At 39.7% G+C, this 23908-nt stretch overlaps 1 protein-coding gene and 1 long non-coding RNA gene across 6 annotated transcripts in view; one reads left to right on the top strand and one right to left on the bottom strand.

The window, feature by feature from the left end:
• Positions 1-23908, top strand: part of LOC132657520 (uncharacterized) — a 51525-nt gene that overhangs the window by 5558 nt on the left and 22059 nt on the right. The gene's annotated exons all lie outside the window — the stretch shown is intronic.
• RALGPS2 (Ral GEF with PH domain and SH3 binding motif 2) overlaps positions 10685-23908 on the bottom strand; it is a 159525-nt gene continuing 146301 nt past the window's right edge. For all 5 annotated transcript variants that reach the window (XM_042229400.1, XM_060396637.1, XM_015099335.3 and 2 more), the window contains 3 exons: positions 22198-22303; positions 19131-19222; positions 10685-16375 (listed from right to left, as the gene is read on the bottom strand). In XM_042229400.1, coding sequence (XP_042085334.1) covers positions 16346-16375; positions 19131-19222; positions 22198-22303 — 228 coding nt within the window. In that variant the 3' untranslated portion in view covers positions 10685-16345. The remainder of the gene's footprint in view (positions 16376-19130; positions 19223-22197; positions 22304-23908) is intronic.

The following is a 23908-nucleotide window of genomic DNA, read 5'->3' as shown; positions in this document are numbered from 1 at the left end:
TAGAATTTATCTTCCTTGGAATCCAGCTGTAAAAAGCATAATCTAAAATGCTCTGTTGTTTGATCTTTAGTTTCTGTCTGAACTGACTCTCCATGTCAGCCTATTTTCTTTAGTGATGAGCAAGAAATTCCATTTACCATGGCTTTCCATACTCTGTCCTATGGCTTTTGTTTTCATTCAACATGTTATTTACTTGTCATGAAATAACATGCTATTTGGGGCTGATTAGAGCCTGCAGTGTTTACATTTATCCCCAATTATATAAATTAGAGGGCTTCCCAGGTAGCTGTGTGGTAAAGAATCCTCCTGCCAATGCAGGACACGCAGGTTCAATCCCTGGGTTGGGAAGATCCCCTGGAGAAGGAAATGACAACCTGCCTCAGTATTCTTGCCTGGGAAATCACATGGACAGAGAAGCCAAGTGGGTTACAGTCCATGGGGTCACAAAGAGTCAGACACGACTTAGTGACTAAAAAACAATATACAGGTTAGAAGTATTATAGCAAATCACCATTATGGAACTATAAACCTCTTAAGCATCCTATAACAACAAAAAATGCTAAACTTAAAATCATAGTAACAACTGTACCAGGCTTACCATGAGGCCTGGAGTGACAACCTGAGGGAGGAGCATGTGCAGGAAAGAAGGGGCTTCAGCCAGACACACAAGAGAGGATTTTTGTTGCAGTGCTAGCTGGATGTGTATATGCAAGACCCTTCAACCAAGACTCTATTTCCTCATTTATAACAATGTTAACAATTCCTACCTCATGAGACTGGTGTAAGGATTACATAACATGACCTATGCCAAATGTATGGCACAGGGCCCTGGAGGATGAAATGAGTGAAGTCTTATTGAAGGGCCCATCTAGTATTCTCAGATCCTTCTAGTATTCTCAGGCCTTGACCTCTATGGGTGGGTCTAAAGCATCCCAGATTCCCACCCAGAGCTCCATTACAGTTTAGCTCAGGTACATTCCAGTATAAACACAAAGGGAGAAGAGGAGCCTGTATGGACAATAGTATAAAATAAGGAACAGGACAGGGGACTGTCAAAATGGAACAATTCTGAACTTCTTGTTAGAAAGCTGCTGCTGCTGCTAAGTTGCTTCAGTCGTGTCCGACTCTGTGCGACCCCACAGACAGCAGCCCACCAGGCTCCCCCGTCCCTGGGATTCTCCAGGCAAGAACACTGGAGTGGGTTGCCATTTCCTTCTCCAGTTAGAAGCTACCTGTGTCCAAATTAACTTACAGGAAACTTGAGAGATATCACAATATAAATTTGCTTGATTGCACCTTCAGCTATTTGCCAGTGTCTAATGCTTTTCCAGAGAGAGAGAGAGAGGGCCTAATAGCCACTTTCCCCAACAGTAAGTCCTCATAAAGCATGCTCATGGCTCAGGAGGCTCTAGCTCAAGGGAGCAGATTGTCATGCTGGTGGCTCATCACTAGCAGTTATGAGCCTAGTGCCTGGCCTTGTACTTGGCATGCATTATCTCATTCAAACTCATAACAACCCCAGGAAAGACGAACCATTTCCTGCTGATTTTATAGATGAGGAAATAGGCTGGGAAGGTTAAGTACAATTGATAGGAGGAGGCGAGTGAAATTGGCAGTAGAACATGGAGGGTGCTGGGAGGTTCTACTCTTTTCTAGGAAGGGTATCATATCGCCAGTGGGGACCAACATAGCCTGCCACTGAGCAGTCAGTCATCATTCCAGTTAGTACTGGTTACCAGAGAAGGGTATCTGGGTGCCTGGGGCAGAGGAGCAGGCTTCCTTCAGTCTCGTCCCTCCCATGCTCCTACTTCGATCAGACCCTCGTTCTCTCTCCCTTGGAGTGTTAACTACTCCCTGCCTGTTCTCCCAGCTTCCGCCCTCAATTCCTCATCCTGGCAAAGTCCTGACTGTTGGATTCCAACCTGCTTTTTCCACTTTGTGCCCTGGTTCTTGTCAGTGTGATCTCTTCCCAGCCTCAACAGTGCACTTCTGAGACAGACTGGGACCCGTGAAGAAAAGGCCAAAACCCACCTGCCACTCTTGAGGTGCAGGGAGCAAAAGCAGGGGGCTGAGCATGCACCCTGCACACAGCACCATCAAGCGGATGGGCAGACCACCTAAGCCAGCCCTGAAGCCTGAACCACCGATGGGCCCCTACGCTCACCCCATTTAAGAGACTGGCCCAAAGCATCCCCCCACCCGCTGCCACCCCTCATCAGGGAGCAAGCAAGGGAAACTGTTTCTTGTTCTCACGCCCTCCTGCTGTAATTGAGTCCCAATAAAGCCTTGTCTGAAGTCCTTGTCTGGACACCCCTGAGCAGCTTAACAATAAGAGACCAAGAACCCAGGTCGTTTAACACGTCCAGTTCTTGCTTTCAATTCTCCTCTGGCCCTAAATCCTATCCACACAAAAACCTCATCTCTTCCACCCAGCCTTTCCAAGCTCTCTGAGGCCATATAGCATGGTGCTTTTCCTTCTGATTGGGCAGAATTTTTCTGGTGTAACATGTACACGTGACATTTAAGCAATTTGGGGTTGTTCGTGATAACTGTTTTAGTGTTTTGTATTTGTGGTGAGGTTGTTGAACTCAAGGGACCAGATTCAGCACAGTGCGTGCAAGACCCATAGGGAGGCTCTGGCCTGGCAGAGACATTGGGGGAAAAAAAAAAAGATTACATGTTGACAGCACATGAATTTTTTTAGCTAGAAACTATCATAAGCAAGAATAACTAAAACAGGAAGCTGCTGGTTGTTCTTTCTTTGAGTCACATAATAAATCACAACATTATTTGCTGAGCTTTCATGCTGCTAGCTCTGGGCATGGAAATTGCTAGGTTATGGCTCTGAAAGCCAAGGTCTACCGGGTTGAGAATGAGAGCGATCAGAGTCTGAGTCCTGGCTCCGCCCCTTACTGGGTGACTTCACCGAATTCCTTAACCTCTTTGACTCTTCCTGTTGTTATCTGGGAAGAAGTATCCATTCCTCCTAGAGGTTAAGGAATACTGAGAGATTGTGTATAACATGAGTAAGATTATAACCAAGCCATCAGAGATTGTGTGATGAATCAAATTGACAAGTTTCCATGAATACGCTGGGGACCTGAGACTGGGGTCTGTAGGGACACGGTGAGAAGACACAGGGCAGGACTAGAGTGGGCTGGACTGAGGCCAGGTGCTCAGCCACTTTGCCGAGAGTGGCTCTGGGGTCCAGGTGCGGGAACTGGGTGATGGGGAGCTGGTTGCCCCCAGACAGGGAAATGTGCCCCTTCTTCCCAGAGACTGCCCTTGTCTGACCTCAGCCGCAGGGTGAGACTGTACCTGTCTCACGCAGGTGATCACTGATCAGGCCCTCAGTCACTCCTGAGTGGCCTCTCCTCAGCCCTCATGTTCCCAACCGGGCAGCCCTGAGAGACAGCCTCTCATTGGCCAGAACCTGGCAGAGAGTAGGCATTCAGCACATACTGGCTTTTATTGGACATTTCCAAGTACATACTTTCCAAGAATAAAAGAAGAAAAGACTTCTTTCTAGACTGACTTGTTAACTAGCAAATGGACAATTAAGACAATGCAAGAAAGTCATTGGCAAAGGTCCAGGAAGCTGCTTTTCTTGAGCTCCTCACAGAGGTGCAGTGGGTTACATTTTTGGACAGCCATTACGTAGCTCAGGGCAGATGGAAGAACAACAAGTACAAAAGAGAACTTGATTTGAGCAAGACTTTTGACTTTGTTTAGCCACTGTTTACTGGATACCATAGTAGCGCGCCTTGTCCTGCTGTGGTGTGTGAGGTGCCTTGTTCGTTAGCCAGTAAGGGTGAACGGAAATATTTGAGAGTAAAAGCCTAATCATTTTAAGACACATCAAAACAAAAGCAAGGAGGGAAACAATCTGGCTCTCACAGTTGATGAGAATTCAGCATCTCTGATGAAGCTGGTGCTGTCAGCAGGGGGAGAGCAGGGCCCCGAGGGAGCAGAGGGCCTGTTGCCGACGCTGGACTGACCCCACGAGGAGGCAGCTGCTTGGTCGCTGGCCTCCCTGTTGATTGAAGCAGCAGCAGGGGCCTGTGTCTGGTTTACCCAAGTAGAGGAACGGAGCGTTCCCTGTTGAGCAGAACAGCGGCTGACCTGGCTCCCAGCAGAGGCGGCTCAGGGCACTCTAGCTGTGGGCGAGAGCAGAGGCTGATGGGGCTCCACCACCCACCAGGGCACCCAGTGTCAACACCTGTATCCTCCCTTTAATAATAATACCACCAAAAATAATAATAATAATAATACCACCACATAAGGAAGAGGTGTTTCTCTCCCTTATTTGAGACTGTTACTACCTCCTGGTTGTACTTCTAAAAATTAATAAATTGTGGTGGCACAAGCAGAAACCTTGCAAGAAATCTTATTATATTTTTGCAGCGCCATCATTCCTTATCAGCACACAGAAGTCTTAAAAGTGGCCTGCCTTTTCCCCTCCTTCCTCCTTTTTTGTTTCTATCCCGTCTTTCTTTTCTCTATTCTTTTGTGTCTTCTTTCTTTTCTCCTCTCTTTCCCCTCTTTTCTTCTCTTAAAAATAAAAGATGATCACGATCTGTAAGGAGTTCAAAAGTTGGACTCTGCCAGGGTTGGGTTAATTCAGCAGCACAAGGAAATCACTAAGGATCTAGGTTCTTTCCATCTTTTCCCTCTGTTCTTGGAGACAGCTTTAATTCCAGGCCAGCTTCCTTCCTTGTCATAAAATGGGACCTTCTGTTTTAGGCTGCTAAAGAGATGAGTGGAGAAAATAGGCCAAAAGACTACGGGGATACTTCCCTGGTGGTCCAGTGGCTAAGAATCCGCCTGCTAATGCAGGGACATGGGTCTGATCCCTGGTCCGGAAAGATTACACATGCTGAGGGGCAACTAAAGCCCCTGAACCACAACTACTGAAACCCGTGCACCCTAGAGCCTAAGCTCTGACAAAAGAGAAGTCACTGCCACGTGAAGGAAGCCCTCACACAGCAACGAAGAGCAGCCCCTGCTCACCGCAACTAGAGAAAGCCTGCACACAGCACACAGTAACAAAACCCCAGCACATCCAACAAATAAATAAAAAAAAAAAAAAAAAAAAAGACTATTGGGAGTGTAGGGACTATGGCGCATTGGAGCAAATGGCCTTGCCGAAGGCTTTCAAATACAGAACAATTTTCTTCCTGTTGCTTCAAAATACTTTGTTGTTAGAGGGAGGAAAAGGGTATCCTGGATGTTCTGAAGTAACTGCTTTGTGAGTAAATATATTGTCGCAAGCAGTCAAAACATTGCTATTGCTCCAGTTCTGCAGAGGTCAGCACTGAGCTGCAAGGACAGGAGATGGGCCACAGATCAAATATGCGTGAAGCGTCCTCAGTCCTTGCCTCTCTGCCATGCCACAGCTGCTGGGAACCCTGTGGCTGCCCAGCTACAAGCTTGGCTTTCTCCCTCTCCCGAGCTTCCTCAGAGTTTTGGGGTGCTGTCTTCTCATTTCGTGCCCTCTTACCACTTGGCACAGATGCTCACACTCTGGACAGCACCCCGTCCACCACATTCATAGCATGAAGTTGCACACTCACAGCCTAGTGTGCATCAAAGACAGATCCTCTCATCTTCCCCTCCTAACCCAGTTTCTCGTTTCCAGTGGTTCTCAACGTATGCCCTGCAAACCAGCAGCATCAGCAGCACCTGGGACCTTGTAAGAAATGTACATTTTTAGGTCCCACCCCAAAACTGCTGAATCAGAAACTCTGGGGGATGGGACCCAGCAATTTAAGTCTTAACCAGCCCTCCAGGGGATTCTTATGCCTTTGGATGTTTGAAAGCCACTGTCCTAAAGCCTCTGTAGTGTTTAGAGACCAACAACCTAAATGTTGGTTTTTAACCCTGGCTACACATTCGTGTCATCTGAGAGGCTTAGTGCCCTCCACCCTGACTGCCCCCATGCATATGGGATTGGTCTGGTGTGTAGCCGAGGCTTTGAAATTTTTAAAAGTTCCTTGGATGATTCTAAACTGCAGCCAAGGTTGAGAATCACTGATCTAAACAAATATGAAGGAAGACAACATACTGTAAATGAGTAGACATCCAAAAGTGAGACAACTGACAAAATATGTAAGGGGGAAAAAAGGTTAATATGAGAGGTTAAACTGTCATTCCAGACCCAAAGAAAGGCAATGCCAAAGAATGCTCAAACTACTGCACAATTGCACTCATCTCACACGGTAGTAAAGTAATGCGCAAAATTCAAGCCAGGCTTCAGGAATACATGAACTGTGAACTCCCAGATGTTCAAGCTGGTTTTAGAAAAGGCAGAGGAACCAGAGATCTAATTGCCAACATTCGCTGGATCACTGAAAAAGCAAGAGAGTTCCAGAAAAACATCTATTTCTGCTTTATTGACTATGCCAAAGCCTTTGACTGTGTGGATCACAATAAACTGTGGAAAATTCTTCAAGAGATGGGAATACCAGACCACCTGAGCTACCTCTTGAGAAACCTGTATACAGGTCAGGAAGCAACAGTTAGAACTGAACATGGAACAACAGATTGGTTCCAAATAGGAAAAGGAGTACATCAACGCTGTATATTGTCACTCTGCTTATTTAACTTACACGCAGAGTACATCATGAGAAATGCTGGGCTGGAGGAAGCACAAGCTGGAATCACAATTGCCGGGAGAAATATCAATAGCCTCAGGTATGCAGATGACACCACCCTTTATGACAGAAAGAAGAACTAAAGAGCTTCTTGATGAAAGTGAAAGAGGAGAGTAAAAAAGTTGGCTTAAAGCTCAACATTCAGAAAACAAAGATCATGGCACCCGGTCCCATCACTTCATGGGAAATAGATGGGGAAACAGTGGAAACAGTGGCTGACTTTATTTTTTTGGGCTCCAAAATGACTGCAGATGGTGGTTGCAGCCATGAAATTAAAAGACGCTTACTCCTTGGAAGGAAAATTTTGACCAACCTAGGCAGCATATTAAAAAGCAGAGACATTACTTTGCCAACAAAGGTCCATCTAGTCAAGGCTATGGCTTTTCCATTAGTCATGTATGGATGTGTGAATTGGACTATAAAGAAAGCTGAGTGCTGAAGAACTGATGCTTTTGAACTGTGGTGTTGGAGAAGACTCTTGAGAGTCCCTTGGACTGCAAGGAGATCCAACCAGTTCATCCTAAAGGAGATCAGTCCTGAGTGTTCATTGGAAGGAGTGATGCTGAAGCTGAAACTCCAATACTTTGGCCACCTGATGTGAAGAGCTGACTAATTTGAGAAGATTCTGATGCTGGGAAAGATTGAAGGCAGGAGGAGAAGGGGATGACAGAGGATGAGATGGTTGGATGGCATCACTGACTCAATGGACATGAGTTTGAGTAAACTCCGGGATTTGGTGATGGACAGGGAAGCCTGGTGTGCTGCAGCCCATGGGGTCGCAAAGAGTAGGACATGACTGAGTGATTGAACTGAACTGAGAAGTATAAAAACAGAGATGATCTGTTTTAGACACTATGACAGATAACCCACTCCTATGATTTAAATTAGGCTGAAAAGCTCATTACCTCTTTTGGGAATGAGTATATACTGATGGGTTTCTAACTTCATGTAGAACATGAAAATTTCTCTTTACTGCTTCAAAACACACAGCTCACTATGTTATAAGACACTTCCATCATTTAATATGTTCTGTCACTGTCCTTTTCCTTTTTCATAGTTTGGATGGCGGGTACTTGAGCTTGAACTGCCAACAGAAAACGTCAAGTTATCATCAGATGTCTGATGGCCCTCTGTGAGAGTCCCTTTAGAGCAGAAGGCCCTCCTGCTGGAAGTAAGCTCAAAGAACAAAAGGCATCCATGGATGATTTTAACCAAAGAGGAAACAGGAAAACAGCCTCTTCTTAAAGGAGAAACATGGAACCAGAAATGAGTTTTCCTTTAAGAGTCTGGGAATTTTAATTTAGTAAACTAAGGAACCACAGAAAATTTGTCACCCAAGTTCGTTCATGAATTATCTTGATTTAGAATGAGACATAGAACGTAATTAGTTGTGTCACAGCAAGTTAGGCTAGAATCAAAGGTTTCAATTCAAACTGCATCAGGTCATACTCTCTCAACTTTTTTGTAGGCTGTCTATACCAAAGATCCAGGTAGATATGACCAAAACCCAAAGTACAGTCATTTAATCTTTCAACATAGAAATCCCAATCCTGTATTTGTGTGGTTAAGATTTGCTAACACATTACCGAGGTTGCACAAGGTCATAAAACATGGCTACTGTAGAACTCAGCGGTCAATAGAGGTTCACTGATTGTACTTATTATTTGTACTTACTGATAATTGCTTAAGAAGTAAGAACTCACGGTGAATCTCCAGGTTTTTCTTCCATGCCTAATGGAAAAGGATTCCATTTTCATGTTAAAATCTCAGAATAGTTTCTGTCAATAAAAAACAGCAACTTGTCTTTCTTCTGCAACAGCTCAATATAGATGTTAACAGTTTCCAAACCTTAACTGTATGAAAACTTGGTTTTGACAGTTATGCAATAACAAAGCAAATTCAATAACGGTTATTTTCGCTTGAGCCTGGGCTATGGGCAAATCAGACCAAAATGAATTCAAAGTTCAGTGTGCACCAGGCACTGTCCTCATATTCTGATTTAGGCAGTTTGGGGGGTGGTGTTCAGAAGTCATCATTGAACAAGCAACAGGTGGGTGAAATACAGATCTTGATAATCAACAATTTTTTTAGGTGGCTTTCCTTCAGGTTTTTCTCTACTTGCCAGTTTGTCTATAATGAATATACCTGGTTTACTTCTTCATTTAGTTTACTAAAGTTCGTAAGATACTTCTCAGTTCACTATGTCTTAACTAGGCAAATACCTCTTCCTTATTCTCCCCTTCACCTCTAATCCCACTCTCCGTAACTGACTCCAACTCTCCCTAACACTGACAGTTCTTCCTAGTGCTGGCTCTGCTCATGGGGCTTTAGAGACATGAGCTAAGGTGAGCCGCACAACTCTCTGAGGTGGGCTTGTCGCTGTGATCATTTTACAGAAGAGGAAACTGAGGAAGAAGGTTAAGTCACTTTCTCAAGATCACGCAGCTAGTAAGTGGTCCCATGCTGGAATTCTGAATTCTTATGCTCTGTATATGTACAAAATCTCTTTAATACTGCCCTGATGCTCTTTGGCACTGCCTTACCAGCTTGATAGGTTTAATGAGACAGCTCTTCCATGGTTTACTTTGAAATCCTCTACTAACTGAGGTTGAACATCTTTTCATAGATTAGCCACATAAGCCTCCTTCTATAAACTGTTTATCCACACCCTTTAGCACATTTCTCTACTGAATACATTTTCTTAATAATTTGCAAAAAAATCCAATCCATGTATATTCTTGATATGAATCCTTTGTTTTATAAACTCCAAATATTTTCTCACAATCTATTACCTTATTTGCAGCTAATATGACAATGGAATCATACTGGACAAACTATTAAGAATTAGATAAGGGATTTCAATAAGGTTGCTGGATGTCAAGTGTCAACATAAAAATAGCATTCCTACAGATAGATAACTCATAGCAGAAATAAAAACTAGTTTACCTAGGAATAAACTAATAAAAGAGGTATGAAACCAGGAAGGAGAAAACTATGAAACTTTATTGAGGGAAATTAAAAACCCTAAATAAAACAGAGAGACAGTTCATATTCATAGATGAGATGAGTAAGCTTTTCAAACTGTTAATTCTCAAATTAATCTACAAATTCAAAGCAAATCCAATAAAAATATTAACAGTGTTTTCACTGAACCTGACACACTGATTATAGAATTCATAAGGAGGATGAAAAAGTCACAAAGAGCCAAGGCGAATTTGAAGAACAATGCAATTACCTCACCAGACATCAAGACTTACACAGCTACCCAGGAATGAGGACAATGTGGTACTGGCTCAGGGAGCAACCAGTAACGAAACGAGGAGGGAACCCGGAAACTCAGCATGCACACACGGAGAACGAGGTGCTGTGTGATGCAGGGACAGGCTCACCCCAGAAGAGAACAGGCACTCTCTTTTGGTTCCAGCACAGTGTCAGTGAAAAATTTCAAAAGCCATCGAAAAAGTGAGAAAACAGTTGAAAATTGGGTTATGGTTTGCCCAAACACTGGGCATTCAGTCCCATCTGGAAGTTTCCCAAGCTTCTTAGAAGCAAACTCATGGAATTCTAAGAAAGGGCAGAGCAAACACCCCAGCTGATAACTTACAGGAGACTTCAACACATGTATTTCAGTTCTTCTTCTAAAGGCTCCCTAGGCTGGATGGTGGATTCTGTTCTCAGAAATGGTGAGAAGTGAAAGTGTCATGGTTTGGAATTTATGAAATACAGTATTAGCAAAGAGAGCCTCTATGGAGACTGCTCATATAACACACTTGGGGTGGGGAGATAATGTCGGAAATATTATACCCTTGACCTCTTTTCCCCAAGGCCCCATCTGTCAGCATGCCGCACATCCTTGCTCTGGGATAGAGAAGAGCAACTGAAGTTTACCCAGACAGAAGCTTCCCTGTACCAACAAAATCCTAGTCAGCTATTCTAGAAAGAGTGGGGGAAAAAAAATTAACTTAAAGCATTTCTTTAAAAGTTAATGATAAAAATGTAACTATAGAAACAAATTATTCCCACACAACCTATATTTTTAAGTAATTTATTCCAATAGAAATATTTCAGAAAACTGTACTTAAATTCAAGTTAGCTTATGCAAACACACTTAAGATCTCACGCTCACATTTGCATATTAAACAGAAATCAAAAGTGAGAGAGGAACCAAGCTGCACGTCACTCCAGGAGGTCATAGTGCAAACGAGTACTTCATCTTTAGTACCTCAAGTTAACTGGGATGAAGGAGAGTAAAAATGGCTTGTGTTTTCCTGTATATTATCATTATTGGATATTCATCCCCACAGATGCCTTTATCTCCTTTAGATTACACTGTGAATGAGTTCCCCACCCCCTCCCCACACATACATACTTCGGTCAGCTGTAAAACAATGGATCTGTCAATAATCAAGGTGTAGAAACTCTTGAGTCTGGTGACTTATTATCAGCTACTCTGTCAGATTTAGTAAGTCAATAATTATTGGACTATCTTCTGTGAATAGTTTTAATAGGTGATATCTTCATGGGAAAATTGATATTTGTTACCTGGTATCTAAAGCATAGCTAATTATGAAATTTTCTACTTGTCTATTAAAAAAAAAAAAAAGCTCAATCCCAAAGCATTCCTTTCATTATGTATTCCTTTAATCCCAGCACCACTTTGCAGTCCAAATGACTATAATCAAACTTTAAATCCTACTAATAACCTTCAAGGACCAGTTAATCCCTTCATTTGGCTTTAAAGACTAAATTTACTTGCCCCCTCTAGAACATACTAGCCCTTTACAAAACGTTTTGACTCAGTTGAACAACAGTATCTCCAGATCTTGCAGTAATCTCAGAGAAGCAAAATGCTTCTGCACTTTGTTTTCACTGAGAAAGCTAGCTTAGTCTCTCAACTTCTCTTTAATTTATACCTTGTCATCGTTTTCACTCTCCTGACAGTATCTTCAAGTAAACACTAACCAGTAGGTGAAGCGACCGCTTGCTGTTCTGAGTCCTGTTTAACTGTAAGAATGTACTGAACTAAATCTCACTTCTGGGCAAAGGAACTCTCATTTCAGGATTTTAGTAGCTTTTATAGAACCCAAACAAATCTTTCTGGCTGTACTGTATTCTTTTAAGGATTTTCTGAAAGGACTGATAATTAAATCTATGCTCAAAACAACAATTTCAAAAACACAAAATAAAAATAAACTCAGCTGGATGGATGTTCTTCAAAGTTGCTCTTGGGCGTGTTCATCTAAAGGCTGATTTGGAGGGTTTATTTTTAATCTTCTACCCTGGAAGGAGAGGAGCCGGGAAGGAACTTGTCTGAAAAGACTCAAAGCCAAGGAGGAATGCTACAATAACCTAGAGAGATCCACACGCAGTTTCTTAGATTTGCTGTGAGCAAGAGCAAGCTGGTGGAGAGAGGAATAGCACACACTCCTGAAATAAGAGGAGTAAGAGGACAAATGATTATTGTCACACTCGATGCCCTAAAGTTGGTCTTCAAATTGATAAGGCACTGAGCAAATTTTCCCCGCACTATAACTGGAGATACCAGTGTAACGAAATAGCTTTCAGAAAGCTTAAAAGTTTGCTCACACAGATCTCTTTTGTTAGAATCCTCTAAATAGGGGGAAAAAAAACCAAAACAAGTCACCTTAGACACAAGCCATTTTTAAGGAAGCAAAACCAAAAAAGGTTAACTTCACACAGAAAATTATTATCATCAATGTGTTAAATAACAATGTTTGTTACAAGAAAACAGAATACTACTCTGGCTGTAAAATTATACATTTACTATGCTTGAAAGAAATAATATAAAAGAAGAGAGAAAATAAAAGCAAACCCTAAAAGACCACTGAAGAAGTCAGACAAACCTCACCACTTGCTTTGTATCACCTATTCATGTACCAGCAGTACTATTGTTCCACCAGGACACAATCAATTTCATTTTCATTTTCAAAAAGGGATCCAATTATTTCAAAAGCCTTTGAGGCAGATGATTTTTAAAAAAACTGATATTATCCTCTGTTAACAATACTGGTATCTCTTGTTTGCAAAAAAAGATAATATGGTGGTTTAAAAGAACACTGAAAAGGACCATGTCTCAGAAAATGGGAAGGAAATCAAGAGTGGATAGTTAATGGGTTAAATCTACTATTATTGATTTTTAAACTAATACCAAGTCTTACAGTTTTGTTTTTAGCAGTAAAGTTATCTATAACTACAGATTTAACCTAAAAAAAAAAAAAAAAAAAAAAGACTTCTGCTCAAATCATTTGGCCAAGTGAATTCTAGTAATCCTAAGAGAGCAATAGGCCAGACTGCTCTTGGCGGGCCCTGGTTTCAACTAACATACAAGGTGTATACACTAGAGACTGTAAACATTTTCCCCTTCTGTAACAGTGCACATTGGGCTCCTTTATAAACCTTCTAGAAGAGGAATAAAGCCACTTACAGAAACTCTGCAGCTACAAACACCCTAAGTTCTTGACATACAGAAAGATACAATACCAAAACAGTCCATACAGAAGGCAGCACAACAGTCATATGGCATTTTCCGCACAGGAAAACATTTATCACTGAAGCATATGCCTGGGGAGGAAAAAAAATACTCAGACTCAAAATTGTTTGGATCCCTTTTCGTAATGTTTACACAAATAATATTTACACAGTGAAGAAAATGTAATAGGAAGGTGTGTTTGATTGGTTCTTTTTAATTTTTACAGTTTGGAGGTTATGGTAAAAATAATGTCTCTGAAAAAAATAAGCAGAACTCACACATGGAGGGGGCATGAGACCAAAATCAGAGCTCCTCAAGGTCATCATAGTTATTTTTATAGCTGCATTTTAAAAACTGTTAGAGGTTACTTTTGCATGAAAAATAAGCTTCCATGTTCAAACAGTTAAATGAGATGTGCCTCAAATTGTATTTTGGTTGGTATTATACTGCTGTACCAGGCTGGATAGTATACCAATCACTATGCTTATCAAAAACTAGCTTAAATTTAAATTATAATGGAATCTCCAATGAGTTTTTCTTGACTCAGAGAGAAAAAAATGGGCTTAATATTAGTGAAAATTTCAAGCTTGTGAGGCGCTAGTTTACAAATTTATTAAGGGTAGGCCTAGTAAGAGGAGAAAAATTTCATTTCTCACTAACACGATGCCTAAATATTTAATATTGTAGTATTTATTTTTGCCTGAATTATTATTAGGTCTCATTTGGTGAATTATAAGATCAAAAATTCACCCACACTATTTTAATTCACTTCTCTCACTGGTCTTCTCTTTGCTTCAAATGCTAAAGTAGCCTTAAAAAGCAATGAGCAAGCTTTTGAATGGACAAATCTGAAGACAAGAAAACAATGGTGACTTCCGTGGCACAGTTCAGAGTTTTAGTCAGTCAGAGGCCACAAATCTTTGTGTGGTCTATCTGAACACTGTTCTCACTCTGCATAAGCAGCCTTGTGTTTAGCGCTGAAAATATCAAACACGTCTTCCAGTTGAGCTCTCTCTTTGGCAAAACTGTGCTTTCGGGCTCTGACTTCCAGCTGCCCATCTTCAGCAATACGGTTAGCCTACCACTTAATCTACTTTAGCTTATTTATGACAAACAGACAAGATAATAAAAAATCCACAGGGTTCTCATCCACAATGTGTGTTTTAAAAAGCACATACACTGTTAAAAACACTTATTTCTGAAGAGAAATAAACAAGTTAAGAAAATTAAAACAAAAGTCAGATGTGCAAGGTCTCAGAGTAATACTGCTATGCTGGTTATGCAGACGGGGTCTTCTCCATGCCCAGCGTGGGCCGTGCTGGGAGGTCTCAGCCACGTTCTTGTCCTCGCCAGCTCATGTCATTTTCCACAAAACCAGAAATAATAGTATTTCTAACTGTACTATGTAAGAAAAGTATTTGAACTCTTGATCTACTTTTCAAATAGAAAACAAAATTTAAAAATTTAGCAATCTGAGAAAGCTCTTCTACTTTCCAAATGGATATACTTTTAGTTAATTATTCTAACAAGCAATATTTTCTATGTAAGTTTCATGGATTCAAGGATGAAATACTTATGATTAAAAAGGAAAAGGATAAAATTCCCCTAGAATACAATCTGAAAGTTTTTATGTGAGGCCCAAAGTAATAGAAATCTATTAGAAGTTATCAGTCAAAAAGAACTTCTTACTCTGGGCTATAGGTGAAATTCATGCTGCCTCATGAGTTTACAACATCCAACACACAGCTTTGTTCAAGTGCCTTGTTTTTTTTTTTTGGTTAAAACTCTAAGGCATTTCACCTTCAAACTTTTTTTTTCCCTCCTTTTTTAAAACTCAACATTTATTTTGGAAGTTAAATGTATTATTGCATAAAAGAACTCTCACAAAACTCTCTTGATCAACTCTTAACAAAATATGGTTTCATGGGTAAGGACCTATAGTAAATTTTGAGAAAAATGTTTTGTGATAAAGGAAAGTTAAGTAGGAAGGAAAGTTTTGATACTCAAAATTTCCAGCCTCTCAATCTTTCACCTTTTTCCCTTTGAAAATTATTCTGTATCCCTTATAATAAAATACATACATGCATACAAACACATGTAGGTTCTCTTTTAAACAAATGTGATCCTGAATCTCATATTGAACAAAAATAATGAAAATAATAAAAAAATAACTGGCATTGTGCACATTTAACACTATAAAGGAAAATATCCTAATAAAATATTGATACATCACCCTTGATGATAAAAATCACCTGTGAGTGACAGAAGGGATAATCCACTTAAACTTGAAAACCATAGTTATTGTAAAATCTTCTTAGAAAAGTTTAGGTTGGGATTACAGTTCTCTACTAAGCAGATCTGTGGTCCAACAATGAATTGATATAGAAGGCGAAACTTTAAACCCAGTTAAAAACAACCATGTTTTCTGGAGCCCACGTGAAAAAAGTGTCTGGCATGTGAACACTCAGCCTTTATACCTCCAGCAGGAAATAATGTACCCCATACAGTACCAAATTTCAGAAGTTTAGTGTTAAAAAAAAACAACTCCCCTATCCAAAACAAAACCACCCCCCAACCCACCCCAGTCCCAAACAAACCCCAACAACTCACATTATTAACATTTCTAATTCCTACACTCTTGCTGTGAGAAAGCGCTTTGAGGCCGCTGACTCATGGAGGCTTAAGCAAACCTTTTGGCGAGGCGGCTGGTAGAACCCTACTAAGCTGAAACATCTTCACACTTCAGTTCAAAACCAGCTCCTGATGTGACCCATAAGAAATATGTTTTCCCTTTTAAAGTGTATCTAAAAAAAGGCGATTCCCCCCTCCAAAATTAGTACAAAGTTAAAAGAAATGCAAATTGGCTACGATCTATTCCAAGCACAGCACCGCCAGGAGATTCACACGCACTATTTGGTGTTTCGTGGTGGTTTTCCTTTCATTCTATTAAGGCAGTGGTTTCCACAGGTCAGTTCAGAGATAAGAAGCATGGTCCACGGCAGTTTGTTTTACAGCTCTGATGTGTTCCCTGGGAATATCTCACTTCGTTCCCTGAAATTAGTGCTTTTTTGGTTCAGGACTCCAGAGGCTGAGACGGAGCCTCTGGGCTCTGCCTGGCACAGGATTGGTTTGTAGCTGGCACTCTTTCATCAGGTCCTCGCTTTCACTTAGGGTAACAGTTCACCTTGCTCTTCATCACGTTTTACTCAAAAGTCATCAAGTTTGTAGGAACCTAAAAAATATAAGCATTACAAACTGATAGTATTTGAAAGGTGTTCTTCAAAGTACTATTTCTTATCTTCCCTTGTCATTTTAAGTAAGCCCAAAGGAATTTGATAGACAGTACTGTAATTGTTTACGAATAATGGATAAAATATACTAGAACATTTTTGAGAGAAAAACCACTGAGATAAGTTAATATCCTTTCCAGTAAATTTGAAATGTGGATGGTAAAATGGGCAGAGACAACACCTTTCTTGTCTAACACAGGGGAGCTCAGCAGACATTCGCTGAGTGAATAAATGAATGAATGAGGAAAGAGTAAGTATGGCTCTAGCAGGTGTGAGATTCCAGACACACCTGTCATCATTTATTTTCTCATTATATGTATTACAATGAATTTCTATGTGTAAAGTTTAAAATCAGCATAATTTCATACCAGACATTACTAAGAATTTCTTTGTGAAATCATCATGAAATGAGTAAAAAAGAATAAAACTCATCACTAGATAAATTCCAATCTGACACTTTGTGACTCTGAAAAATCGACAGGTTATGTAACAGCTGGATGCTAATAGACTGGATCAAATTTAATTTGATTTCAAGTCTAAAATTCAACAATAATTCTTAGAAATATATTTTGTTTTTAAAAATTAGTTGATGGGTCATCTAGTTAAGGACTAAAGAGGGTTTTTCCATGTTAAAAAAAATGCTCTTAACTTTTACTACCAGTTTTCCAAAGCTGTGCTGGTAGAGATATTCATGTATCAGTAGTCACTGCTGTGTCCTTTGAAAGAGTTTAACAGTTCTATCTCTCTTTTTTCAGTTGTGGCATGCAGACTCTTAGCTGAGGCATATGGAATCTGGTTCCCTGACTAGGGTTCAAACCCGGGTCCCCTGCACTGGGAGCATGGAGTCTTAACCACTGGCCCACAAGGGAAGTTAAAAAGAGGTTAACAGTTCTTTAACAACCTTTTCCTGAAAACCTAGGACACTAAAAAAAAAGGACTAATCTCTTACACATGTCAGCTTCTGAATGAAAAATTATTTGATTATGTAATCATAAGTGAATTATAAATAAAATACAGTATGAATGGACAAGTACTTAAAGTATAAATTTTTGGGTCTGGTTATAAGAAATCCATATTTAAATAATGTAAAATTTTCATTTCCTCCTAAGTTGCCTGACAATGGTTTAAGATGTTGTATTTGAGTTACAGTCTTCTACTGAAAGTTTTCAAATTTCATGGCTTCAATTTATAAATTTGCTACTTCTCTCGTTCCTCTAAGTATAGCAACAAACTGAAAAAACAAAACCATTTATACACATCTGGTTAACCTTTTCAGCAGGAAGATCCACTAATACAGTAACTGAATCTCTATGCTGGTATGCATACACTCTCTAGATTAATCTTGAAATCTTCAGATTAAAAAAAATGATACAATACTTTAAGGCCACATTTAAAGAAAATGTATGCATGCAACTGAATCCTGAAGAACTTGGTTTAGGCAAAAGAAGGTCTGTTTCCTTCATCCTGTCCCAGACACTAATTTGACAAGGGCAAGGATGTAATTTTTGCTTTATTATTTTTAAAACAAAAATTATAAGAGAACGAAGCCCATTCCAACAATATTTAAGAAGAATGCATCTACAGAATGAAGACAGACTTTGTGTCTTAGGTCCACCATTTAAAAATTTTGTTTATTTTACTTTTTTTATTTGTTTGACCCTGTCGAGGTCATTTATTAGCATTTTTAAGCCTTAGTTTCTTCCTATACCAAAAAAGTGGTTATAACTTAGGTCCTGATAGCACAGGGTAAAAAAACACATTTATAAGCTTTATAAACTTCTACAATGTATTATATAAATCAAAATTAGCTACTGATAATATTTACCTTATACTTCTGTATTTCAGTACCTACAGGCAATAAACTTTTCAACTAAAATCTGGCCAAAAAGAGTGTAGAAACTTTTAACTCCAGTTATATTTACTGCCCTACCAATTCATTGTTCAACTTTAAATCGGCAGCAGGATTTGGGGAAAACACCACTATGGATTCATTGCTCTTTGCAGCCGAGTTAGACCATCATAGACCTCTTTGAGTTAGACCATCTTTGTTTCAGTAAAATAAAAACAAGAAAAAAGTCCAAACTGTTTTGGGTTTCACTGCAAGCATAGGAGGCCACATAAAATTGTCAACAGAACAAAGAGAGATGCATCAGAATAATTTTTGGCAAGGTACCATCAAATTTTTAACCTCTGAAGCTACGTTTCCTTGCCTCTCATTCCCATTCTTCTGACACAGGCTACATCTCCCTATTTTGAACACCTTAAAGCTTGTTTCACCTTCAGGGTCTTTGCACTTCCCTTCCTTTCACCAGAACTCTGTTCTCCCTTATCTTCATGCGGCCCTTCCTTCCTGTCATTCACATCACTGTCATTTCCTTAGGGACACGTCCGCTGTTCGCTCTTAATTTATTTGAAGTTGACTTTACTCCTATCCCTCCATATCACCTAATTCTATTTTGCTGCCTTCATAGAGTTTTTACTTTTTGAAATGCTGTTATTTGTTCACTTGTTTATTGCCCATCTCCCTCACTAAAATGTGGACCTCACGTCTTGCTGACTGTGGTCAACAAAAAAAGAACATAAACAATACAGTTTTTCTACTTCATTCCAAAAACTAGTCCATGTTCTTCTCTTTGCAGCTCTTTTAAATACCTTCCCAGTTTATGGACTCTTCTGAGGACGAAGAGAAATGCTTACCTGTTGTTTGTTGCTTTGGCAGGCTGCACTCAAATGCTTAAACCACAGCATTGCATTCATCCTACTGCCTGCTTGAAACTTGTACGAATTTCCTAAAATTATTAAAAACAAGGAGAAAACAACAAAAATGGATGAGAGTTTCAGTTTTGGTCTCAGTTTATTTCTCTATCACCTGATTTTCTAATACAGAGTTCCATATGCTACATTCACAAGCTATAATTTATTCAGAAAGTCACTGCTTTGCTATTCATCAACTGGAAGAGAAGTATTTTGTTTTCTTACATGATCTTTGCTGCTCCTGCTAAGTCGCTTCAGTTGTGCCCGACTCTGTGCGACCCTACAGATGGCAGCCCACCAGGCTCCACCATCCCTGGGATTCTCCAGGCAAGAACACTGGAGTGGGTTGCCATTTCCTTCTCCAATGCATGAAAGTGAAAAGTGGAAGTGAAGTCACTCAGTCGTGTCCAACTCTTAGCGACCCCATGGACTGCAGCCTACCAGGCTCCTCCATCCATGGGATTTTCCAGGCAAGAGTGCTGGAGTGGGTTGCCATTGCCTTCTCTGTACATGATCTTTAAAGTATACCTAAGTAAAACAATTGTTTGGCTCCTCTAAATTTGTATGCATGGATGAGAGCACAGAATATCAGTTCTCAGCACTATTTAGATGACTTAAATACTAATAGATGCTAAGACTAAATTTTTATAGGCCAAAATGTTCTAACATGTTTAACACTTAAACATTAGCTATTTAATGTGATTAAGGATTAATCAGCTAACATCAATATAACCTATGCTTTTAGTTTTTACTTGCATTTGTCAAAATTATTAGAGAAGTTCCTAGGTCTAGTAAGGGCTTATGTGAAAAATCTGAGAAAGCACCCTTTTCTCTTTTAGAAAATTAGAAATTCATTTGTTTCATTTGTGATATATGTATTTAGACCTTGAAAGTGAAGGGGTTAGTCATTCAGTCTCATACGACTCTGCGACCTCAAGGACCGTAGCCTACCAGGCTCCTCTGTCCATGGAATTCTCCAGGCAAGAATACTGGAGTGGGTTGTTATTCCCTTTCTCCAGGGGATCTTCCTGATCCAGGGATCAAACCTGGCTCTCCCGCATTGGCAGGCAGATTCTTTACCATCTGAGTTACTAGGAAAAACCATTTAGACCTTACGTTGACTAATCAAAAACTGACACACGATAAGAGTATTTTTTATACATTTATATGTATTAAGGTAATAAATTGAGAAAAGAAGGGATTCATGTAGTATAGGCTGCCCTAAGTTGGGCTTAGTTCTCCTTCTCAATGACCTGAGTTGTTCTTATTTCCCAGTTCTTACTGACTTCTACTCTTTCCTTTATAACTGCATCCAATGATTCAAGAGCCTTATCTGATCTATATGTAGGCTTTATTCAGCTCTTCTTTGAGATTTTAACAACCAAAAGACTTACTCATTTTCAGAAGCAAAAGTTCTCTTCACCATATGTTTAATTATTCAAATAACATTTTTTGCCTGTTGAACCCAGATCAAACATGAGATCAACCTAAATAGCAGGAGTATCTGACAAGCTGGCCACAGTGGCCATTTATCTACTCTTCTTCCTGAAAAAGGCTGTCAGTATAGATTTCATAAAAACCTTGTACTCAGAAGTAGTTCTATCAAGTACACTAAGGAATCAACGATTCCCTTGGAGAAGGAAATGGCTACCCACTCCACTATTCTTGCTGGAGAATTTCATGGACAGAGGAGCCTGGCAGGCTGCAGTCTATGGGGTTGCAGAGAGTCGGACACGACTGAGTGACTAATATACACAAGGAATCAAAGGAAAACAGAATTTGTTAACTAAATCCTATGAAAATTATATCCTTTTAAAATGTACTTTTATAAATAATGAATGTCTTTGGGGTTGGCAGGGTAGAGGCTGAATTGAGAATGTTGAGTAGAAACTCCTTACTCTGTAAATCAGTCTATTTCACCTCAAAATGTGACATCATGCTGTTGTTTTTTCTGCATGTTTTCTTAAATTTTTACTTTAAATACCACAACATCCTAAAAGCAGAGTATCTGTTGATATACATTCTAAAGAAACAGAAGTCAAGAATATAACTTTATAGTCAATAAAAGGTAATATAGTATCATTTTAGTAGTGAGTTGCCGAAGTGGAAGGTTCTGGGCAGATGTTATAAAGCAAGAACTACAATCATGTGAGGATCTGTTCTGATGACCACTGAGGTCCCCATGACACACACAAGCAGGGTAAGGAGATACATGACTTGATTCTGCACAGCCCACCCTCCAACCTCTCTCATCCATTCTAAAAACTCCTGTGGTTAACAGCCAATAATGTTACTCATAAATGACTCTACATATTATACAGCTAAGTTGCCTCAGTCGTGTCCAACTCTGTGCGATCCCACAGATGGCAGCCCACCAGGCTCCTCCGTTCCTGGTTATTTCCTTCTCCAGCACATGCATGCATGCTAAGTTGCTTCAGTGGTGTCCGACTCTGTGTGACCCTATGGACAGCAGCCCACCAGGCTCCTCTGTCTAGGCAAGAATACTGGAGTGGGTTGCCATTTCCTTCTCTAATACATATTATAACCAAAGCATTATAATTGAAATTATACTTATCTGGAAAGTGGTTTGAGTCAAATAACCAATTAATTTAATTAAAAATAATGGAACACAAACCACTTAAAGGAAAACTTTTGCCACATTCAGAACTTAACAACTTATTCAAGATATAAATGAAGGGGTATTGCATATTGTAAATCTGAGATTTTAAAGTAACAGTGGTTTATAGATTCCCAGATTCCCTCCTTCCTTTCTTGATTATTAGCTCTTCAAGCTTATGCCCCTGTAGCAAAGAAAATAAGCTTATTAAAGAAGCAATTAATAGATACTGATACCTAAAAATATTGGCATAATTAGTATACATCACATGACAGAAATACTTCCCAAGAGGTGAAACAATACAAGCGATGCCCCCAGTTGAGGATTCCAGTTAAACTAAAATTTGGGTTATCTAAAGCTGTATAGTAACCCCTAGTTGTTTCAATGATTCACCTTTCTCAGAGTCAGTAAGCAAGAAGAGATCCGGATGTTCTGGGTCATCAGCCATCATCACCATCCATCCTACTACAGACACGTTCTTATTTGATGTTGATTTAAACTGAGAGACAAAAAACATAATAAAAACATAAAATTTATGGCTTATCCTAAGTAAAAACTTAAAGTGTATTTTCAGCTTCTCCTCGGGAGAGGCAGGATTTCCTGCTGGTTAGCTCTGCTCCTGGCCTCTTACTGCTAAATTCCACGTAGGCATACCCTCTTCAGATCGTCTCCTACTTTCCAGATCTTTCCCAGCTTCAACTCTTTATCAAAAGCTTAACTGTTGGGCTTCCCTGGTGGCTCAGTGGTAAAGAATCCACCTGTTAAGGCAGGAGACACAGGTTCGATCCCTGATTCAGGAAGATTCCACATGCTGTGGAGCAACTAGGCCCATGTGCTACAACTACTGAGCCTGTACTCTGGAGCCTGGGAGCCACAACTCAAATATTATCAACTCAGTTGATGTAAAATAAAAGCATTTGTTAAAATATAATGCATATTTGTGATAGACTTGGAATGGAATTTATTTTTTTGTTTGTTTGGTAGATACTGTTATTGAATTAGGAAATTCCCTTCCAAGGAATTCAACAGCACCTACCACACAAACAAAGAAATAAACGACACTCCTCCTCCTCCCCCCACTGACTAAAAAAAAAAAAAAAAACCTGAACAAAGTATACAGGAAAGAAAAACACAAAATAAAATAAAAACCCAAACTAACATTCTGCAATATACGCTCAAGGTAAAATACATAAAACATTTCAAAATCAGTTTCAAGACAAGGATGCCTACCATTGTTACTTTCATCCAATACTGAATTGGAAGACCTAGTCAGCATAATAAGATAACAACAACAACAAAAAGAAATAAAAGGTATAAGGATGAGGAAGAAATAAAACTGCCCTTACTTGCAGATAGTATTATCCATTCAGAAAATCCACCAAACTAATAAGAAAAATGAGCAAGGATGCTTGGAAAAGATCACTCTAAAAGTCATCTGCAATTTTATACACTAGAACTATAAAAGGCACTTCTAAGAAAGGTACCTAGGAATATATGTAACCAAAGACATAGAGGAAAGTATAACAGTCAAAAGACATTCAAGAAGACCTAAATCAAGAGAAAAATACCATGAGATGAAGAAAAAGGTTCAGTGTTGCCAAGATGTCAATTCACCCTTAATTGATCTACAGATTTGGTGTCATTTCAATAAAAAATTGAGTAGGGTTTTATGTGGAACTTGAGAAGCTGATTCTAAAATTTGTGTGTAAGACAAAGGACCAGAAGCAGCCAAGATGCTCCTGAACAATTAGGCAGGACTTGCCTTGCTACACAACAAGACTTACAAATCTCTAGTAACTGAGATTGTGAGTTACTAGGACAAGGACAGACTGACGGCAATGGAAGTCTAGAAAGCAATCTGTGAATACTGATGCAAACTCAAACGACAAAAATGGGCTCTGCAGACCAGCCAAGTAAGCATGCACTGTTCAACATGCGGTGCCAGGAAAATAACTTCTCCAGGCAGATAAATAAAAATGAATGCCTATTTCATAACACATCTCACATACACCCTCCTCTGACTTCAAGTGGGTCAATGATTTTAAAGCAAACTGTAAAACTTTACTAGTAGAAAATATAGAACGTTTTGATGATCTCACGTTAG

Source organism: Ovis aries, chromosome 12 (genome assembly GCF_016772045.2).
Source record: "Ovis aries strain OAR_USU_Benz2616 breed Rambouillet chromosome 12, ARS-UI_Ramb_v3.0, whole genome shotgun sequence".
Lineage (NCBI taxonomy): Eukaryota > Metazoa > Chordata > Mammalia > Artiodactyla > Bovidae > Ovis > Ovis aries.
This window is presented reverse-complemented; position numbering and strand designations above follow the sequence as displayed.